The sequence below is a fragment of the Saimiri boliviensis genome, chromosome 3 (genome assembly GCF_048565385.1).
Source record: "Saimiri boliviensis isolate mSaiBol1 chromosome 3, mSaiBol1.pri, whole genome shotgun sequence".
Classification (NCBI taxonomy): domain Eukaryota; kingdom Metazoa; phylum Chordata; class Mammalia; order Primates; family Cebidae; genus Saimiri; species Saimiri boliviensis.
Genome location: NC_133451.1, coordinates 173934146 through 173956327, shown reverse-complemented (window position 1 = coordinate 173956327; position 22182 = coordinate 173934146). Strand labels below are relative to the sequence as shown.

General features: G+C 39.3%; 1 protein-coding gene across 3 annotated transcripts in view; it reads left to right on the top strand.

Moving 5' to 3' along the window:
- The window catches only part of GALNT7 (polypeptide N-acetylgalactosaminyltransferase 7), a 152408-nt gene that overhangs the window by 79599 nt on the left and 50627 nt on the right, over positions 1-22182 (top strand). For all 3 annotated transcript variants that reach the window (XM_074396975.1, XM_039479040.2, XM_074396976.1), the window contains exon 2: positions 2105-2565. In XM_074396975.1, the coding sequence (XP_074253076.1) occupies positions 2105-2565 (461 nt within the window). The remainder of the gene's footprint in view (positions 1-2104; positions 2566-22182) is intronic.

Sequence of the window (22182 nt, the reverse complement as noted above, 5' to 3'; positions counted from 1 at the left end):
CTACTCACTTACTCTGATCCTTAGTAGGGCTCACAGGTTAGGCTCAAGCTAAGTCCCTGAGGTATGACAATCAGAAGGCTGATCCAGAGGCTTTCTCAACCCTGAACCACACATGCCTGAGGAAAGGCATCACATTTATACAATCAGGCTGTGTTGCCTTTTCTATTTCGGGGGGAACTTGTGAAAAACTTTGAAATGGTCCCAAAAGATGACTGTCTAACTCAACTTTCCAGCTTATCTCACCTTTACTATTTTACAGTCCTGTAAATTACAGAAAACTGAGAGTGATGCAAAGGACTCTTGTCCATTGAAATGGACATTGTTCTTGTGGAATGCAATTGATTATTGCCCTATGCAGAGTGACCAATTTAACCAGATTTGAATCTATGTGCAAATTCTTTGCCATGTTCTTGATGTTTATGTTTGTCCTTTAGATTTATCTTTGAACCAGTTGTAAGATCTTACAGGTTCCTTTTTTAATGAGTTAGTTAAAATCTGTGCCCCGTCTTTAAAAAAATTATCTTGTTAAGTATACACATGTACGTTTATACCTGCATATCACACCTCTAGAAAAATTCACAATAAGTTGATAGCTGTAATTGCCTCTGCAGAAGGAAAAGCAGGAAAGCTTGCTTTTCACTACATGCCCTTTTGGATATTTTGAATTTTTGTATCATATGTCTATATTACCTAAACAAACGGAAAATTTTAAAAAAATCATTTTTGAACTCTTGAAAGTCAATTCTTAGCCAGCCCTTACCTACTAACTTCACATCTGAAATAACTGACTTTCTGGAAAGATTTTTGCCTCTAAATAAACTGCTAATAGAGGACACATCCACATCATACTTAAAGCCTTACTTTTATATTTTTTAAGACAAACTGTTAAACTTTACTTTTCAAGGTAGCTCTAACCGTATAGAAAGATTTTGGTTGGGTGGTGCTAATGCTATGGCTAATCTGTTGGGGAATCACACAGTCTTAATGTAGAAGGAAGTCGCAGGCCCATCAGCCTATTTTGCAGTTGTTCTGTGTGTACCTTGCCTCTTCCCCAGCTGTGTCCTCTGTAATCCTCTTGTCTAATTATAACAAGCAGCCCTCCCATTAAGCCAGTGACTCTCAAGCTTAGATGTATATTAAAATCACCAGGGATGCTTTTAAAAATCCAAATACTTAGACCAATTAAATCACAATGTCTGAGGGTAAGACACAGACATTGGCATTTTTTAAAGCCATCAAGGTGATGCCAATGTTGAGAAACAGTGCCTTGTGCAGAGAATGGTACTGGCTTAGGAAAAAACCTAACGTAAAATACCTCAGAAGCAAAAGTACTGAGGATATCTTTGGGAAAGATCTGCATAGGTGATGAAGACAATCCAAACAGAAAAGAGAGGCACCCTTTACCTAGGAATCAATATCCTTGTACAAAGAATGTTTTGACCCATGCTGCTTTTAAAATGGGGCAGACTAGGTATAAGGAAGTGGTTAAAAAGCCCAAGCTGACTAAGTTACAGATATTAGCTTTTTTTATACTTCTGAATTCAGATAAACTCTGTGGGTGAAAAATACCAAATTTGGACTCTGCATATCCCCGTCTTGTTCCTCTGCCATTTGGGGCACTGAGCCAGCCTGCTGACAGTGACATACATCTAATACCACTGCCACCATATGGTTGTGCTACTGACAAAAGGTTATATTTATCACACATGGGACAACTGGGAAAACCACATACTGTACAAACATGACTTATTAAGCATCTGTTTTAATCAAAGATTCTAGAACTTCTTTGCTCTAACCCTTAAAAATATGCTTTATGAAGAGGTCTTTGATAGAGAGGTAGGTTTGCAAAGGCAGAAGCAAAAATGCATCCCTTCATTAATTTTGCAGCAGTAAGGTGAGGAGATAGACTATTTCTTGTTATTTCCTCTCTACCCTGAAAGATATCTTCTGATGGGAAGTCCTGAAAACAACATGCTTATATTCCACATCCTAAACTGTTTTATTGTTGCTTCCCCTTTTTTTAAACCTGAAAATTGGTCTCATGAACTCTACTGTGGTGGTTTGCCTTCATGTTCTCATTGTATGTCCCCTCCCTTTTGTATAGGAAGACAGAGATGTCAATGACCCCATGCCCAACCGAGGAGGCAATGGACTAGCTCCTGGGGAGGACAGATTCAAACCTGTGGTACCATGGCCTCATGTTGAAGGAGTAGAAGTGGACTTAGAGTCTATTAGAAGAAAAAACAAGGCCAAAAATGAACAAGAGCACCATGCTGGAGGAGATTCCCAGAAAGATATCATGCAGAGGCAGTATCTCACATTTAAGCCTCAAACATTCACCTACCGTGATCCTGTACTTCGCCCAGGGATCCTTGGTAACTTTGAACCCAAAGAACCTGAGCCTCCTGGAGTGGTTGGTGGCCCTGGAGAGAAAGCCAAGCCATTGGTTTTGGGACCAGAATTCAAACATGCAGTTCAAGCCAGCATTAAAGAGTTTGGATTTAACATGGTGGCAAGTGACATGATCTCACTGGACCGCAGCGTCAATGACTTACGCCAAGAAGAGTAAGCACACATCCTCTTCTTTCTAAAATTGGGGCAACTATTGTTTTGATAGGTTTTTAGGTTTAGTTAGATTGTTAGAATGGGGAAATTATTGCTGCCTTTATTTCAAGGAAATAAGAGGATCTTTGAACAGCAAAATGGCCAGAAGGAGGCGACCCCTCCGTTTATGCCATCGTATTGAAGGCAGACCTTATAAAATTCTGGGATCCTTTACATCAGTGCTATTCAAAATATGGTCCCCAGACTGGCACTGGTCTATGAATTTTTTGTTACCAGTCCATAGTGAGAAAATGAGTTTGCACCAAGATGTAAGTCAATTACACTATTAAATACATTGTTTAGTTCAACTGACAGTTTTTTAATAGCAATATTTCCTTGATGTGTAGATTTTCATTCTGGAGCAAGTGCCTTATCTTGTAGTGGAATAATAGCAAACAGTAACAGTGCTCTGGGTGTCTCACATAATTAACTAGATTTATGTTTCCTTTAATTTTTTTCCTCACTACTGAAACTGGGCATTGAAACACTTGACTATATGCAAAAGGAACCCTCAGATAGATAAAACTGTGGCCTAGATTTCCAGTTCTTTTCACATAGTATGATTTTAAAATGAAAGATTTTCAGCTCTTAACTTTTGATGGATAGTGATTATTGAATGAACTCAAAACTTTTCTCTTTCTGTTTATTCAATAACTGGTTCTACCACTGAAGGATCTACATAGCTTTCATTAATGTAGTTGCAAATTTAATTTACTGCTACTAGAAAACATTCAACATGTATTCGTGATAAGGTATTGTTAGCATAATCTTCATTTTTAAAAGGTTAATACAGCAGGTGCTCACACCCCCATACCTATTTACCTACACGTGTGCATGTATACACACACACACACATACACATACACCTCTTCACCAGCATTCTTTATGACCACTAAGTAAATTCAGTAGATTTTGAGAATTCCCGTACATTTACGGGAGATTGAGTAAATGTAAAAATGAGAAGAGATGAGTGAACTATGAAGAGTAGAAGTGGAAATGCAGCACTGTGATGGTGACAGATACAACCTCTTAGACAGAGAAGAGTAAGAGCATCTCACAGGGCTGTGAAGGAAGAATCTTGGAGTAATTTATTCCCAGTAGAGACTTGCCTAGTCATAGATAGCATTGCCAGATTTAGCAAATAAAAATACAAGATGCCCAATTAAATTTGAATTTCAGATAAATGGTGAAAAAAATTCGTGTATGTTCCAAATATTGCATGGGATATACTTAAAATTTTTTTGAAATTGGATTTCCCTGAAATCCAATTTGTTTTTTTGAGACAGAGTCTCAGTCTGTTGCCCAGGCTGCAGTACAGTGGCATGATTTTTGCTCACTGCAACCTCTGCCTCCCGGGTTCAAGCAGTTCTCTTGCCTCAGCCTCCTGAGTAGCTGGGATTACAGGTGCATGCCATCACCCCTGGCTAATTTTTATATTTTTAGTAGAGACAGGGTTTCACCATGTTTGTCAGGCTGGTCTGGAACTCCTGACCTCGTGATCTGCCCACCTTGGACTCCCAAAGTGCTGGGATTACAGGCATGAGCTACCACGCCCAGCTACCCGAAACCCAATTTTAACTGGGTGTCCTGTGTTTTATCTGGCAATCTTAGGAGATGAGGATGGTTGCTAAAGAGTTAGAGCAGCTATGTGAGTACCCTTTAGGACCCCTAACAGGATCTGCAGTCCCTCATCTAAAGTGTGTCTCAGTTATCTTCAGTGTAGCACTCAGATCTCTCATCTCTGTTACAGAGGTGCTTTGAGAAATGACTGGTGGCATTCTCATCACTGTAATGGGGGAGAAGGGAAGGGAGTCTAACATTTATTGACATCTGCTGCAGGCCGGGACTTAGTATAAGTTATCCTATTCTCATAACCAAACTGTGAGAGAGTTCTTAGCCATATGTATAAAGTCAAGTCATCTGAGGCTCAGAGTTGTGACTTCTTTGCATTTACCCAGAAGAATGGCAAAACTGTGAGTCACTCCTAGGTGATTTGGTGTGAACACCCTTCGTTCCCATTACTGCACACCTGAGGCACATCTCTCTCTGGGTAGTGTACCTCAGTGCAGATGTTACAATCAAGAGGGTGAGCTTAGCAATGTGGAAACAGATTTTAGCACATGAACTGTTTATTTAAAAATATGTCACTTAAAACACCAATATAAATATAGCTAACTTTTTAATATAAGAAATAGGTTAAGGAAATTAAATGATGTGCAAGGCTTAAAGCCGTGCACAGGATTTAGAGACATCCTCTGTGCCTCCCTCCACTTCACCCCTCACATCCAGTCCGTCAGCAAGGCCTCTTGGTTCTGTCAGCAAAATGTAGCCCAGACCACTTCTGAGGTCTGCCGCTTTCCTCTCCTCTGAGGCCATGCAACCATTGTCTCCTGGAATCCTGCAGAAGTCTCCTTACTGGACTTTCCATTTCTGCCCTTGCCTCTTACTGCCTATTATTCAGACAGATAAATCAATGTCGTCTTTTAAAAACTGAAATCTTAAAACCATTCTGTGCCTTCCCATTGCTCTTAAAACCTAAACTCCTAATGTGCAGGAGCCCCCCTTGCTGTGGCCCTTACCTACCTTGCAGACCTACTGTACCTCTTGCCTACCTAGTCCAGCTGTGCTGGCCTGTCTCAAGTCCTCTGCATATGCTCTTCCCTTCTCCACAAATGCTTGTTCCCTTCGTCTCATGACTGGCCGGCTCCTTCCCACCCTTTAGACCTCACTTGCACTTCTCTAACCATGCTATCTAATTTGCTAAGGCCCCACTTGATTCTCTGTTACTTCTCCTTAACAATATTGTTCATAGTATCTATCAAATTTTGTGATTAGGTATTGGTTTATTAAGTTGTTTATTGGCTGTCTTTCTCGTTAGATGTTAAGTTCTTAAGAGCAAAAACTATGCCTGTTTGTATACCTAGTAACTGACAAGTAGGAACTCAGTAGTACCCAGTTGGTAAATATCTGTTGATAATGAATGTGTGAATGAAATCAGCCAGGGTTCAAACCTTGATGCCATCAGTCGATGTAAGATCTTTGACCAGTTATTTATTCTCTCTAACCCTCATTTGCCTAAACCTTCAAACAGTTCTAACAATACCAATCTCTCAGGATTGGGATTAGAATTGAGTGACATAATTGACTACAAAAAGTCTTGTATTAGCCTGTTGATTAGAATCCTAAGTAGGATTAGCTGTTTTCACTGCTGTGGTATTTTCTTCATTACCTTGTTGTCAACATTTGAATGTTTTCATTTGCTATTTAACGTTGATAGGCTCCGTTGATTTTTGGAAAACATAAATATCACACATTGCCTTATCTGCATCCTCTTACTTCTGCTAGGAGCTTCCAGGATGCCAAAGCCTTTATCTCCTTTGAAAAGTTCAGCCACACTGATTTCCATGGGAAACTCGCAGCTCTGCGCCCTCCTTGCACTCCGCAGTTCCCGTCCTGGCTCTTCTTTCCTCCTTTCCTGCCTTGCATAGCCACTTACGTCCCGTGTTCTTTCCTCTGGCACAACTGGAGCAGTGCCTAGAAACAGGACTTTGCATGTTTTTGTGTATTATTTCTGTAAATATTGTGTTTCCAATAAAATTCAAAGGCCCAAATCTATTTTAGTAAATATTCCTAAGCCTCTCTTTGAAATTCTATACTAGCGATGAAAGTCATTTTTTAATATTTCAAAATGCCCAAATATATTAAATCCCAGAAACTTTTTTTTAACTGAATCCAAATTGTTTTTTAAACTGGATTCTTTCTCCCACTTCAGAAAAAATGAGATAAACTTCATTCCTTTTTTGAACACTTACAATTCAGTGTAGAGTATAACAAATAATTTTCTAAGCAAAATTATTTATAATTTAGAATGTGAACAATCTTCGGAATTTTTCTCTAAAATAAAAACCAACCATGAATAAAAGTCCCCTAAGTGTTGTCTATTACCTAATATGCATATTAGCACTTTTCTGCTTTTACCAGCAACATATTGAAAACATACTGTACATCCATACTGTACACATGAGAATGCCCCCTTCCTCATCCTCAGCCCTCATGGGGAATGTGCTTGGAGCCCCTCAAAGGCTGGCTTGGTGTGGCTGGCTTCTTGCCGCTTCAGAACACAGGCCCTAACAGCCTTGTTCTCCCGCCTCTGTCTGTCATAGAAACGAGGCACCTGCGAAGCTTAGAGACCAAGCCTGGGCCTTTTGTCCAGCTGTGACACCTGACACTGTGGTTTGCTTGTCCATTCTTGTGACTGTTTTGTAGTCTTTCTAGATGAATGTTCTCTTCCCTAGAAGCAGAAGAGAACTGCCCAGCTGCTGGCATGACTCACACTTCTGTATATGATAGCTTTGAATTACATTCACTGACTAATTTATTGGCTGTTGATTGCTTGTTAAAAGGGTGAGTAACAGTATTTTGAGTGAACTGGAGGCCTACTTCTTTTTTGAAGGCTTGAGCCAAGAATGACTTCACCTGCCTTCACGCTTTTTTTCTATAAAGTACAAATATGATTTTCTTCACAGTTCAACAGATACTGAATATCTCTAATATGTAATGCACTGTCCCTGCCTTCAAGAGGCTCACCATCTACCACTAGGGAGAAAGGAAAGAATGCCATCATATAAGGCAGAATATAAGAACCATCAAAAGATGTGAGCTTTTAGTAATGTGGTTTAGAGGAATGAGAGGTCAAGTTACAGGGGAGTCAGAAAAGGATACTTTGCCAGGCATGGTGGCTCATGCCTGTAATTCCAGCACTTTGGGAGGCTGAGGTGGCCTGATTGCATGAGTCTAGGAGTTGGAGACCAACCTGGGCAACATGGTAAAACTCCTTTTTTTCTGTACCAAACATACAGAAAAATCAGCTGGGCATGGTGGCGCATGCCTGTGGTCCCATCTACTTGGGAGGCTGAGGTGAGAGGATCCCTTGAGCCTAGGAGGCAGAGGTTGTTGTGAGCCAAGATCACACCACTGCACTCCAGCCTGGTGATAGAGTGAGAGCCCATCTCAAAAAAAAAAATAAAAATAAAAATAAATAAAAGGATGGTTGGGGAGACACTAGGGAAGACCCCAAAGGATAAGTAGAGTATCCTTAGGAAGAGGGCACAAAGGTAAAAGACATGAACAAGTAGTGCAGTTTACTTGGATCTGGAGGTATGTTAGAGAATTACAGCTGGGAAGACGGTAGGGCATTGGAAGATTGCATGCCATTCACAGAGTCTACACTGAATCTGGTATTTGGGAATACCCACTGAAGGTTTATAAAGAGAACTTCAGGGATTTTTAACTAGCAGAGGTGTTAGAGTAGATTAGGGGGTAGAAACTTGTTAGAGGGTTAGTGGCATTCAAGTGGGAACTCCAGTGGAGGTTATATAGAATTAGAGAAAGGAGATTCAATGTAAGAGAACAAAAGAGTTGGAAGCAGTAGGCCTTGGCAGGTGATGGAGTGGAAGGGGAAATCAAAGATAAATCCAAGACTTTGAAGCTCAGTAACACAAAGAGGAGTGTGCCATTAACAGAAAGAGGGTGGTTAAGATAAAACTAGCTGCTCTGCCCAAAGCTCATTTACCTAAACTGGTCTCTTCTCTGGTTTCGATGAACTCATGCAGAGCCAGTCAGGAAGAGGAGCCTGTTTATGGGAAGTAGTAGAAAATTCTGTTTGTGGATAGGGTAGATTTTCTTCTGATAAAGTTTGGGATTTTATTTCCTTTTACGGTGAACTGCTGATGGAAAAACCTGGAAATTACTCTTATCCCTTTTTTTCTGCCCAACAAGGCAGACAATCAGAGGTATTTTGATTCAAACAAATGAATTAAATATTTTGACTCATTGCGTGAATTCATCTGCTTCTAATATTTAACCTTTTCTCCCATCTACACACCTTTTGCATTTCTGTTTTATAGAAAACTATCTTAGTTGCAGTTACAAAGTGAGATGATAGATGTAAAAGTGCTTTGAGAATTCTAAGAACTATGCACATGTTAATAGATTGTTAATATCTTTCTTAAGCTTTTCTATGGGAAATAGAGATTTTTTTTAAAAAGACATTTTACATTTACACTCATGCCTTATATACCAGATAATTCTCCTCTTACCTGAGTCCAAAATAAATATTGATTCTTATGCTGTAATTTTATCTAAGGTGAATTGTATTTGTGAGGTTTTCTTATTCTCTATCCATGTAAAAGGTTCTCTTTGATATCTGCCAAGCTATTTAGAATGTAGTGCTATAATTTTGAAATTTACATTTTTAAAACTGATTTAGTTGAAATGCGATAGGTTTCCTTTTAATTTGTTTTTACATATTTTGATCTGTAGATTTCAGCTAGAGCTAAAACCTTAAAGCTACTCACAAAACATTAAGACAAATATTTAGTATATATAGAAATCATACATATACATGCATATGTGAATCATGTATATGCATAGGTATTTGAACTTTGCCCTAGTTTCTGTTTTTGGAGTATGTGGTGGTTCTATATGACCATCCAAACTACACTGGTGACAATTTTTCACACATATTCCCTTTTATTCACAGATTGCCCAAAATATATTGCATTTTTTAGACTACAGTTTGGCAACTTTAGGTCTAATGTTCAGAAAACACATTTGAAAGTGGTTTCAGATGACCCAAGATGGACATGTTGCTTACTGGCCTGAAAATTTTTACTCTTGGAAACTAGAGTACTTTGTGAATTCAGGGGTTCTCCAAATTTACTTTAAAATAAGTCCTTGTGTTCTGATGCCTACTTCTTCAAACACATATGAATACAAAAACATACATACCTTGCATGTTGGAAGTTTCTCAATTATGCAGAGTTGATTTTTGTTTCAGGTTCTGGCTAACAACAGATGTATTTAGGCAAACTGAAATTTTTTTAAAAAAAAAACAGGAGTTAACTTACATCTCCCCCATTTCCACAGCAGTTTAGGGAGGTACCATATTTGTTTTTAGTGAGGCTACAGAAACTGGAAATTGAGATAATTTGTTTTTCTAAACCTCCATTAGCAGAGTAGCAGCAATCTTGAATCCCTGAAGTGCCTTCTTTCCCCTGATAGGTTATAGCTGGCTCCCTTCCCTTGGTGGAAACGTCCTTCTACTGCCCAGACCTCATTTGGTTGATGAAAGGGCCTTCTCATTCTCTGGTTATTGTCCAAGTTGCTCTATTGACAGAAGATTTATCTTCATTTTCTCTCCCTTCATCCTTCTAACTCTGCCACCAATGTTACAAATCACAAAGTATGCCTGATAAAAAGTTATAAACTCACATTGCATTTATTGTATTTTCACAGCCCTATACCCCCAACTACGAATTTAGAGTAAGTTTCCTGGAGACCAGTTTGAAAAATATTTATGTGGCACCACTAGATATCCCATAACATCCCACTCCAGTGACAGACAATTTCAGTAACTCTTTTTTTCTTTTCAGAATAAGTCCCTTGCCTTCACACTTTTTTTCTTTTGGGTAGTGGTCAGAGCGTCTGTTTGAGATTCTGAACACTTCATGGATGCTGTATCCAGAAGAAGGCATAATCAAATTTGCATGTTATTTCAAGGGCTTGTTAGACTCCTCTGGAAATCCATCCACCGTGTAAAACTTGGCTAACCTTTGATTTATCAGTTACTCAGCCCTCCATTTACTCAGCTCCATTCATAGTTAGATGATTGTATATTATCTATTATATTGTATTCCTTGGTTTCAATAAAATGTTATCTAGCATAAAAAAAAAAAAAAAAAAAACTAACACAGAGATCAAGGGATGTTTTTTTGTACTCTTTCCTCCTAGAGCATCTTGATGTTTGAGCTAACAGTCTGTTCAACGTATTTAGTCATTGTTCTCTGCCAAAAGGTTATCAGTTCCTTCCGAAAGACAGCCTGTGCCAATAGACCCAGACATGCTAGAGTGCAATGCAGATGGCCGAGCACATGCGCCTAACCCTCAGTGGGTCGGCATGGTCACCTCTGGTAATCTAGCCCAGACTGTTTCAGAACCATTAGATACAACCTGTTTACTACAATGTGTTTATTTGATGCATATTGGCTCTTGAGTGTTTGGTAAATAGGGGAATGATATCAATTCAGTGTGGAAGTCTTGGTGGTTCACATATTTCCTCTTGCACATAAATGTTTGGAAGTGATCAGGATTAAGGTTTCTCACAGCTAAAAAGACAGCCATAAAAATTTACTTACGAAGACTTTAAGGGAAAAAAATTATCTTCTGCGGAAGCGTTTTTCTTTAAAGAAAGGGGTTAGTGGTTTTAAGGCCCACTGTACTTGCTGCTCTATTTAGTTGTCTGAAAAAGCTGCATATGCATCCAGGGAAACTGAGAAGGAAATTGATTAATGAAGTAGCTGTCCTTGATCATACTTTTAATTTTGGTGAAATTGCTCTGTATTGAAAATGAATGCCTCTGAAGACCTCCAAAAAGGAAAACACAAGCCTGTGGGTTTTAGGTTTGCGAAGGATGGACTGTGATACGAAATTTAAAAAATTAGTGCCAATTTCAACTGTGCTGATTGATTTTTGCTTTCCTTAGAGCTCTGGTCTCAAAGTTCCTTAAGTTTTGAGTGGTCTGGTCCTATCCCTATTTTTTTTTTCCTTAAGTCTTCATTGCTTTTTCTTTTTCTTTTTCTTTTCTTTTCTCTCTCCTGCCTTCCTGCCTTCTTCCTGCCTTCCTCCCTCTCTCCCTGCCTCTCTTCCTCCCTCTCTCCTTCCCTTTCTCTCTCTTCTTTCTTTCTTTCACATGATCTTACAAAAACAGAGAGTTTACTAGGACTACATATATGAGGCAGGAATGCCTATAATTGCACCTAAAATGCAAGCCTAGCCAGACTGCTGAGCGTAGGGCTATACTGCAACTGCTTTGATAACATAGCCATAATAGAAAAGGAGGAAGGGGAAATATTTTCCATATTTTAGATGAATAATTTACATGACGCTGGCTCGCTGATAAACCAAGCATAAACCAACATTTATATGGAAAGAATATCCCCTACCTCTCCATCGATTCTAGAAGCAGAGCCACCATTCTAAAAAATAGACCACTCTCAATAGACCGCAAGGAGTTACATTTCTCCCCAACGGCCACACTGGGGAGAAACCTGGCTCAGTTTAGAGCCAGGACTCACTTTTGCCATAGTTGACTATAAAACACCAAATTACCTCTCTTTTTTCACATTTACACATGTAGATCTTTCCCTCTGGAATATCAGGTAAAAGGAACTGTGTTGGAGAGAAGGCAATTTTAAAAGTAGTTGAAACAGGTTAGAGGCAATTGTAGGGAGGCTTACTCGGACTCTGAGCTTAAAATTGACCTTGGCTCTTTATAGCAAGAATTTGTGACAGTTTCCCCATGGTTAAGGGAAGTCATTGGAGAGAGCTGTAAAGCAGGATCATCAGCACCAATTTTTTTTCTTCAGAAAGGATTGTAGAAGTAGTAATATGAATAATGATTGAATAATTATTATATAACTTCTTGAATGAACTTAGAAGTAAGTTAATTATCTTCGCTCATTTTAAGCTGAATATGTAAAAGGTGCACTTGGTGTATCATAAATAGACTTAGTCTTTTTTTTTTTTTTTTTTTTTGAGATGTAGTCTTGCTGCTGTCACCCATGCTGGAGTGCAGCGGCAGCATCTCAGCTCACTACAGCCTCCACCTCCCGGGTTCAAGCGATTCTCCTGCCTCAGCCTCCTGAGTAGCTGGTACTACAGGCGCACACTACCATGCCCAGCTAATTTTTGTATTTTTAGTAGAGACGAGGCTTCACTATGTTGGACAGGGTGGTCTCGAACTCCTGACCTTGTGATCCACCCACCTCAGCCTCCCAAAGTGCCAGGATTACAGGCGTGAGCCACTGGGCCCAGCCAATAGATTTAGTATTTCATCATTTTTGCAAGATATAAGTTAGAAGTGCTAAGAAGGAAAAAAGAGCACCCGTTTTAAAAGCCAAGCATGAGTTAAAATTATATAAATAATATAGTTTAATTATATTCAGTACACTTTTAGTCTGTCACTGGGAAATGACCTGTAGCTTTGCTTCCCTCTTCACTGAATCCTAGGGTATGTAACTATTGTGCAGGAGGTAAATCACATTTCTAGTAGCCTAGTGACATATTTTAGAACGAGCACTGCCATCTTAATCAAATGGAAAATATTTGTGCATTCTCCAGAGTCAAAAGTCCCAGAGAGCAAGCCAAAAATCAGGAAAGGGGCTCTAGAGAAAGATTTGAGAATCTAAACTCCACATTCTTAAGACCCTGGAGATCCACAACTGACTTTAAAGGAAAGTGTTGTGGTCTTGAGTAGGATCTACTTTATCTTTTGTGAGGCAGGAGCTCCCTCCAGAGTCCAAACACGGTAAGCTGCAGGCCTGCTGGAGTGGGTCCCCATCCAAGGAAGGTATTTAAGGCTGGTTTCTTCTCCCAGTGAGCTGAAACTGGGGAAAGGGCGTAAAAGGAGGACAGAGAAACTCTCTTAAAAGCTTCCATTGAAGTCTGTATAAACACAACTACTCAGTAAAGCAGCCTTGGGTATTCTTATTTAAATCAAATACGATGAAGAATCGGTCTGTCTTCTGAGCAGACAATAATGTAACCTAGACTAGAGTTTGGCTGGTTCTTGACCTCATACCTTCTGTCATTGTGGCACTAGTCTCTGGCTTCAGAGTCATATGCCCGATGTGGAGGCTGATGAGAGGAAGGGCTGAAATTAACAGTGTACTAAGGGTGTGCACCAAGAGACATAGAATGGCCCAGAAAGGCAGGGTTCATCCCTACTGTACTTATTTACACTTGTTTATATGGTTTTCAGGGATACTTCTCGATCGCTTCAAATGAGGCTAAGCTGTGTCTTCCACTTCCACGTAATTAACTGTCTTGCTGTGACTGCTGCTTTCCTTATCTCTCTGCTGCAGCAGCTGATGGAGACAGAGGGGCCTCAGTCAGTGACAGTAACGATCAGCAGCATCACTGTCCCTGTGTTACATATGTTACATCTGTATGTCTAGCAGTCTGCTAGGTTTCTAGATGCACTCTCTTCTGTGCTTATAACCATACTGAGATAGTATGTTTTCAATTTCACTATATTTTTGGATGATGAAAGTGAGGCCTCAGAGAAGGAGAAAACTTGCAGGTCACATAACTCAAAGATGGAGATCCTGGGACTCAAATTTTGGCATATATACCCATTGCCTTGTTGGGGATGCTAACGGCCAAGAGGTTGTTTTCCAGTTTGCTATGGGACATTAACTTTTTTTCGCAGAGAAAGTTAGAAAAAGGTAAAAGGCAAAGGTTTAGTGTGTCAGTATTGCAGAAATTTTTTCCTGCCTCCTAAGATAGGGTTTCACAATCTTGGCACTGCTAACTTTTGGACCGAATAATTCTTTGTTGTAAGGGCTGTCCTGTACATTGTAGGATATTTAGCAGCATCTGTGACATCTGCCCACTAGAATGCCAGGAACACACACACCCACTTCCACATCCCGAGTTGTGACAACCAGTTCTCCAGATCTAGCCACACGCCCCCTGGAGGGCAAAAACACTCCTGATTTAAAATCACTGCTGTAAAGGGTGAATTGAGGTAATGTTGTGGGAGGAGGGAGTGTCACAATGAAAATATAGAGATGGATTGATAAGATTAAGGGGAAGCATTGGAACAGACTGATGGAATGGGACACATAGATAGGAAAACTTTGTTCTATGTAAGATGCAGATAGTTATTAGATTAGAGGAGGGTTTCAGGAATGGTCTCGGGCTCCATCATGGCGGATCTGAATGTTGGTGGTGATAGTACAGTAATTATTCATGGATGCATTTATAACTCTTCTCTTTTTTTTTTTTTTTTTTTTGTTAAATAACAAATACCAGGAGTAGAATGGAGGGAACCATGCTTTTTGCACTGTAAAAGAAAAAAGATCCAATCCTGCTATTTCTCTAATTCTATCTTTTGGCCCCAGTTGGTGGCCACTGTGGGCATTTCAGAATTTGGTGTATATTTGTCCAAAGTTTATTCTAAGGTATTAAACTCATCCTGCTCTTGAATTATCCCCCTTATTTCTTATTTCCATTTATTTATTTATTTATTTATTTTGAGAGGGAATCTCCCTCTGTTGCCCAGGCTGGCATGCAGTGGCATGATCTCAGCTCACTGGAACTCCTACCTCCTGGGACCAAGTGATTCTCCTGCCTCATCCTCTCGAGTAGCTGGGATCCCAGATGCCCACCACCACCATACCCAGCTAATTTTTGTATTTTTAGCAGAGACGAGGTTTTACCATGTTGGCCAGGCTAATCTGAAACTCTTGGCCTCAGGTGATCCTCCCACCTCAGCCTCCCAAAGTGCTGGGATTACAGGCATGAGCCACTGCACCGAGCCCATTTCTTGTATTTTTAATTAGAAGAATTGCTAATACGTGTAGGGGGAAATTATTTGAAATTTCAAGAAAAATATCGGTAATGCTTATTTTATTAACCTTTTAAGATAATTTTATAATATACTTATCAGGACTATTATAAGAAATTCACTTATAAATATTGTAGTTACATATCATCACGTGCCAGAATGAATTATATGAAGGTAAAGTCTGTAACAAAACTGTGAGTCCTTGCTTGGTGTCTGCAGTAGGTTCAGGGAGAGGACATGCAGTGAATTTAATTTTACCATAGGCAAATAGATATTGTTGACTAAAGGAAAAAATTAAGCTTTTAAATAATTAAAATTAGTTTTATTTTGAAGTCTTACTGAGGACTATAGACTGGACTATAGGACTATATCCTATCTGGCTGTTTTAAGGCAGTATTTTAGTTTATAGTTTACATGTAGGTGGTGAAGACTTAGTATGTGTAAAATTATGTCTAAGTTTCAGTGTAAGAGTATATCTGGTGATAGATTATAGCAGTATAATCATTAATTGTGTTAAACATTATTTTATGTATAGGAAAGGGCAAGGACTAGGATCATGTATCTTTTAAGAAATGTAGTGATGGAGGCAAGAGTTGTGGTGGAGCCATGTGTTTTGTTTTGTTTTGTCTTTGAAGTATTTTTTACAGAACTGTATGTCATCACAGAATTCAGAGCTTTGCGATATTATGTTGGCAAGTAGAAACGAGCATGTCTTTTTATGTTTATTATTCTGCCTTACAACATAAACAAGAGTCAAGTTCCTATGGCGTATTTCTAGTCACAAAAATATCACCAAACTTCTAAGGACCAAAATACTTCTAATATTAAATATTGAAATAAATGTGAAATATAGATACATTTAAGAAAGGTTAATAAAAACAAGATGATGATTCATCCAATTTTTGATGAACCTGAAAGTGATGGTGGTCATTGTGGTGGTGAATTTAATCAAGAAATAAACGTTTACAAAGCGAAAATTGTCAGGAGCACCTTCTACCACCATGCAGTTCAAAAACAAGAAATAACGAACGTGGGGAGCTTGCTGAGTGCTTTTGTTCCACATCATTTATTGTCCTGCATCTGTATAATTACTGTCTACTTTATAAGTTTTTATTTTACAGTGATTTGTATTTATTCATTTAATTTGCAATCCACTCATTCCAGTTTAGGGTGGTGGGCGGCCAGAGCCTGTTTTGGTGGCTGAAAACCCAAGACGGGCACCCTCCCTGGCCAGAACACCGTCCCATTGCAGGTGCACTCATGCACACCCATACTCATTCACCCTGGGCTATGTAGACACAACATTTCACCTATTGGGCTCAGCTCAGGAATGTGGAAGGAAACCAGGGTATCCAGAGAAAACCCACACAGACAAGGGAGGATGTGCAAACTGTACCAGGCAGTGGCATCAATTTTTTTTTTTTTTTTTCTCATCAGCATTATAACAAAACAAGGTTGAATGAGGCGATGCTCTTCAAGGACCTGCACTATACTTATTTAATAGCTTGGCTTGTCAGAGCCTACAAACCACCCTTTAACGTGCTTAAAACATAGACAGCTGCAGTGGCACAGTGCCTCACACCTGTAATCCCAGCACTTTTGGAGGCCGAGGCAGGTGGATCACTTGAGGCTAGGAGTTTGAGACCAGCCTGGCCAACATGGTGAAACCCCATCTTTACTAAAAATAAATAAAATTAGCCTGGGATTACAGGTGGCATATGCCTGCAATCCCAGCTTCTCAGGAGGCTGAGGCAGCAGAATTGCTTGAACCTGGGAGGTGGAGGTTGCAGTGAGCTAAGACCATGCCACTGCACTTCAGCCTGGGTGACAGAATGAGACTAGGTCTCATAAAAATGAAAAAAAAATAAAGATAGCTGCAAATTATTAAGGTTTTATTTATGTGGGTTAACTATCAAAATTTACCACATTGAAATTAAAACAAATTGTTAATTGTTAATTCATTTAAGAATAATAAATTTATTACATATTACATAATGTATGAAAAACAAATTTTTTTAAATTAAAAATCATGAGTGTACGTCTCAGATTTTTAGCAACTTCTATAATGTCTGGCTTATAGAAGATACCTGAATTCCAACACCTACCTCTGCATTCAGTCTGTACCCCTGGGTTGTTTTGGTTGAAATATATGAAGAAAATACGGCCTCACTCAGATATGTAATTGCAAAAGGGGGTAGCTTTTAAGAGCTTTTTTCAGGTAATGGTGGATACTCCTTTTTGATACTGTACTAAAACTCAACAAGTGGTAGTTTTCTTAAAAAGTAGTTGCAATATAGAATCCGAAAGCATAAAAATGGGCCTTTAGTACTCTGTTTCTATTCTGTCTTGCACTTTAACGTTATATTTTACCATTGTATAATGCTGTAACATCAGGAGTTGGTCATTTGGAAAATACTGGTTTCCCAAGTAATGCAGATCTTTTCAATACCGACAATTTTAATATACAATGATAAGAACAATACATTTGTTAACCTCATCAGTCTCACTGGAAAAATCCTTAACTCCTGAGAGACTGTCACATTTCCAAATTTCTTAGTTTTGCCTGAAAGCTCAAGTTTTGTCATTGGCAACAAATGATGCCAATTGTTTTCATTGAAGTGACAGGCTCCCTTTATTCATGTTCAAAAAACTGCCAGATAACCAATCTTAGTGACCATAGTTTGTCCTTTGGTTCTTTTAAGTGAAGATGGCATTCTATTAAAAAAAAAATTATAGAAACTTATTCAGCACACAGGTCAGTCTCAGACGCTTTTCCTTGACACAACCGTAATAGTTCAATTCTAATAGAAGTCTTTTATGCATACTTCCCATTTCGTCTCACAGAATATTAAAAGACATGTACTCAAGGAATTCAATAAAATTAATAAATCTTCGTCAAGGAAGACTTACTACTTAAGGTCATTCAGTGTAAGCAGCATGTCTTTTATATTTAGTGTATGCAGTGAAGAATACCATAAATATGGACACCGTTTGGTGCCATTGCCTTGATTTATGCTAAGGCACCAGTAGTTTTACCCACCTTTGCTTTGGTATTGTCAGAGTAAATATCCACACAGTGAAAAACATAGTATCTTTATATGATCAACAAAATAATTTTGACCTAACCAAACTTCAGAAAGGGTCTTGGGGACCCCGCAAATCTGTGGATCATACTTTGAAAAAGCCAGTGCTGTAGATTTTAGAATGAAGTAGGTGAATAATAAGTTTCCTCAGAAAAAGTTTGTCATCATCTGTTTTCAGTTTGATCATTAACAAATACAATGTTATTTTATAAAGTAAAATTCAATCTCTTATACTCGATCTATTGGTAATTTCAGAGATTCTGTGCTTAGTGTTGATTTAGATAATTAAGATGCTTATTCAAAATTGTATTGAGCTCTATTTTAATTAACTGATACAGAAGAAAAACGATTTTATTTAGCAAATGTGAAATCACATCTGCAAAAGCAAAGATGGCTGGATAGTATGAAATCCTATCTGTATACTAATTACTTAGGATTGAAGGACAAAACAATAGCAAATTGGCAAGCTTTGATACTCCTGGAACTAAATGATTTTAAATGGTATGGGGCAACCAGCCTCCAAACTGGAAGGAGTAATTTACTTTACCATCATCACATTAATTCAAATTAAAGGAACTCATGAGAGCAAAACTCAAGTATTCAAAGTTCAACAATTTATTAGTTGGGTATTTTATTATAATACCAGTATTTTGTAGTGACTGCTTTTGGAATGCCAAGAATTCATTGAACAGGGTTCCCAAAAATTGTCCGTGTTTTCTAAAGTCTAGAGATAGTGCTAAGATAAATATAAACATATCATAAAATAAGATCAGTGGTATTTACATGATAAAGACCTGTGGTCAGACATTACTCTGATTACCTAAGTTCTAAACTGCTAGCTAATTGGTTTGGGACATCTGTAAAGCTACTCCATGCAAGGCCTTCCCCCTTTAGCCAGTTACTATTTTATCATAGATAGTGTTTATATAGATAAAATAATTGTTTTAAAGTTAGTCTTAGGACCAAATTTTCAGTAGGAAAATAATATACCAACTTGAGGGCATATTTTTATTTTTCCACCCCATCCACCTTCCCATTTTCTTTTTTCTTTTTTTTTTTTTTTTTTTTTTTTTTTTTTTTGAGACGGAGTTTTGCTCTTGTTACCCAGGCTGGAGTGCAATGGCGCGATCTCGGCTCACCGCAACCTCCGCCTCCCGGGTTCAGGCAATTCTCCTGCCTCAGCCTCCGGAGTAGCTGGGATTACAGGCACGCGCCACCATGCCCAGCTAATTTTTTGTATTTTTAGTAGAGACGGGGTTTCACCAGGTTGACCAGGATGGTCTTGATCTCTTGACCTCATGATCCACCCGCCTTGGCCTCCCAAAGTGCTGGGATTACAGGCTTGAGCCACCGTGCCCGGCCCACCATCCCATTTTCAAAAGAAAACTATCTGCTATATGATACCTGAGTCGTCAGAAGGAACTTACTGTTCATATTCTAATGATTGTAAACTTTAGCAGACATACAATGGAATCAGAAGAATTCACCCAAAGCCGAAGTAACTGAGATATGAGTGGTTATACAAGGCAAAATGTTATAAGACAAAGCCAACCCTACAAGATGAAAAATTGTCTTATTTTTCCCATCAGTGTCCATCCTGAGGTATAATACATGAGTCTACACACTGTGGTGTTGATTCTTGTATCTCTGTCCTAATAATACAGGTGAGTTCTCTGAGCACATAGTAGGGTGAGATGGGTATTGCTCTTCTATATTCCTCTCGGAGTCTCAATTTTCTTATCTGAAATAGAGAGAGTTGTTCTAACTTGTTTGAACCACAAAAAGCCCCAGAATCCTTTTGCAAGTTACTTCCTAGGCAACTGTATACTTTTATTCTTGGCACCTTCTTGAAATCCCTGGGCTCCTCTAACAAGTTTAGAAACCAGAGACCTAGATGTCTTCCCAGGTCTCTCTCATTTTAAAATTAAGTTTTTCTCTGTTTCTGCATTCTCCCCTGGGTGTTCCACAATTGTTTCTCTAGACAAAAATCTGAATAGAACCAGCCAGCAAGCAGCTGGTGTGCAGCTGTTGTCACTGGAGCCTGAGATTTGTGGCATGCTTTCTGTTGTGGTATTGCCTCTTCCTGCATCCTGGAGGGTAGTGGGGGAGCTTGGCAGCCCCTGGGCCACTGCCAGGTGCAACAGCTCTTTGTGGAAAGTAAAGATAGATGCAGCATCTGTTGACTTGGCTACCTAGTATTGGTGCAGAAGCAAATGCTGCTTTGATCCCAGCACTTTAGCAACTTGTACTGTTTGGCAAAACTTGCACTTCATGTCTGGCCACTCAACACTGTGCCCATCCTGGCAAGGAGACCTTCAGACTGGCAGCCAGGATACCAAGCTTGTCCTTCGGTTTCTCCAGGAGTAGGCAGGAGACCAGGTGGATTCACTTGAGGACAATCAGCCATTTTATATTGCCAAGCTCAACCCTGCTAGCATTTCCAGGATATAATCCTGTTATGAGAATGTCTCCTTCTATTAGCATTTGTTTGTGCCAGATCTAGGGGTGAAGGAAACCCACTTTGCCTGACATCCCAAGAAGTGACCTTTCTAGAGGCAGCTACTGTTTGGTGAATAATGGTCATGGTCTTTCTCCATACCTCTGTATATAGATTCATGATTTTTAGAACATTGAAAACTTATTTTTTGTTCTAAAAGCTTATCATCCCCTAGATTTCCTTATCCTTTAGCTTCACCAGCCTTCTCTACATGACATCAGGTTTGTGACATGGTTAGCTCACCACCTAGCACATGGTAAGCAGCAAGTACATGCTAGCTGTTTATACTAGCAATGGTGGTGGTGTAAGCACCTCTGTCTGTCTGTCTGTCTGTCTGTCTCTCTTTTTCCTTCTCTCTCTGCCTCTCTCTGCCCACCCCTACCCTGCCTCTTTCCCCTTAATCTGCCTCCCTCCCCCACCCCCACCCTGTCTCTCTCCCTTTTTCCTTCCCTGAAACAACATGGGATTGCCTTGAATTTCTTCCATATTTCTTTTCAGAATTTTTACCTTTGGGAGGCCGAGGCAGGCGGATCATGAGGTCAGGAGATTGAGACTAGCCTGGCCAACATGGTGAAACCCTGTGTCTACTGAATATACAAAAATTAGCTAGGCTGGTGGTGGGCACCTGTTAATTCCCAGCTACTTGGAAGGCTGAGGCAGGAGAATAGCTTGAACCAGGGAGTTGAGGTTGCAGTGAGCCGAGATGGCGCCACTGCACTACAGCCTGAAAACAGAGCAAGAATCCATCTCAAAAAAAAAAAAGAAAAGAAAAGAAAAGAAAATCTGTGGCACCAGACTGCAAATAGGACACTTGTTTACGAGCAGAAACAAGAAACAGAACATGCTTATGTGCATGCCCAATCAGGCATCTCATCTCTAATTGCAGTCCACATTTGTTGACATCTAATCCACAAATAATAAAGATTCACAGATTTTTGGTGTATTTAGTATGGGGCTCAGGTTAATCATAGAAATATTTACTTTATAGTTAATGGGTAAAATGTCTAGTACCCCATTATAATAAACCCAAATCTCAGTAACAATGAAAATGTTTATCAGAGGGGCATGGCTCCTCTGACGTTTGTCAGATAAGCATGACTTATTATAGGAGCACTCAGACAACAGAGGCACAGAACAAAGCAAAATATTGTTTGCCTTTTAATTTATATCAAAACTGAAATCTGATAATGGCTTTTAGAAATGTCAAGACCAAAAAGCATCGAATATTGTTTTTCCACTTAAGGAACCAGAAACAAAGTGGCCTAGTTATTATTACATGTTCCCCTCATAATTCATCTTTCTTTGCTCCTTTTTACCCCTCCCCACTTTATCTTCCACCTCCTTTTATAGCTATCTAACTGTTAAAATGGGCTTGGGAAGGCAGCTGGAATCATGCCAAAGTGTACCCAACAGAGGCTGCTGCAGTTAGTGACATGAGCAATGGAACACAGGAAGTCTTCTGCACTGATTGGAATATTTATTAGATTTAGTGCTGAAATAGTCTCTGCTGATAAGCAGACCTAATCTGAATTTCAAAGGTACTTATGACCATGTAAATGTGATCGTATCATATCTTCAGGCCCCAAGTG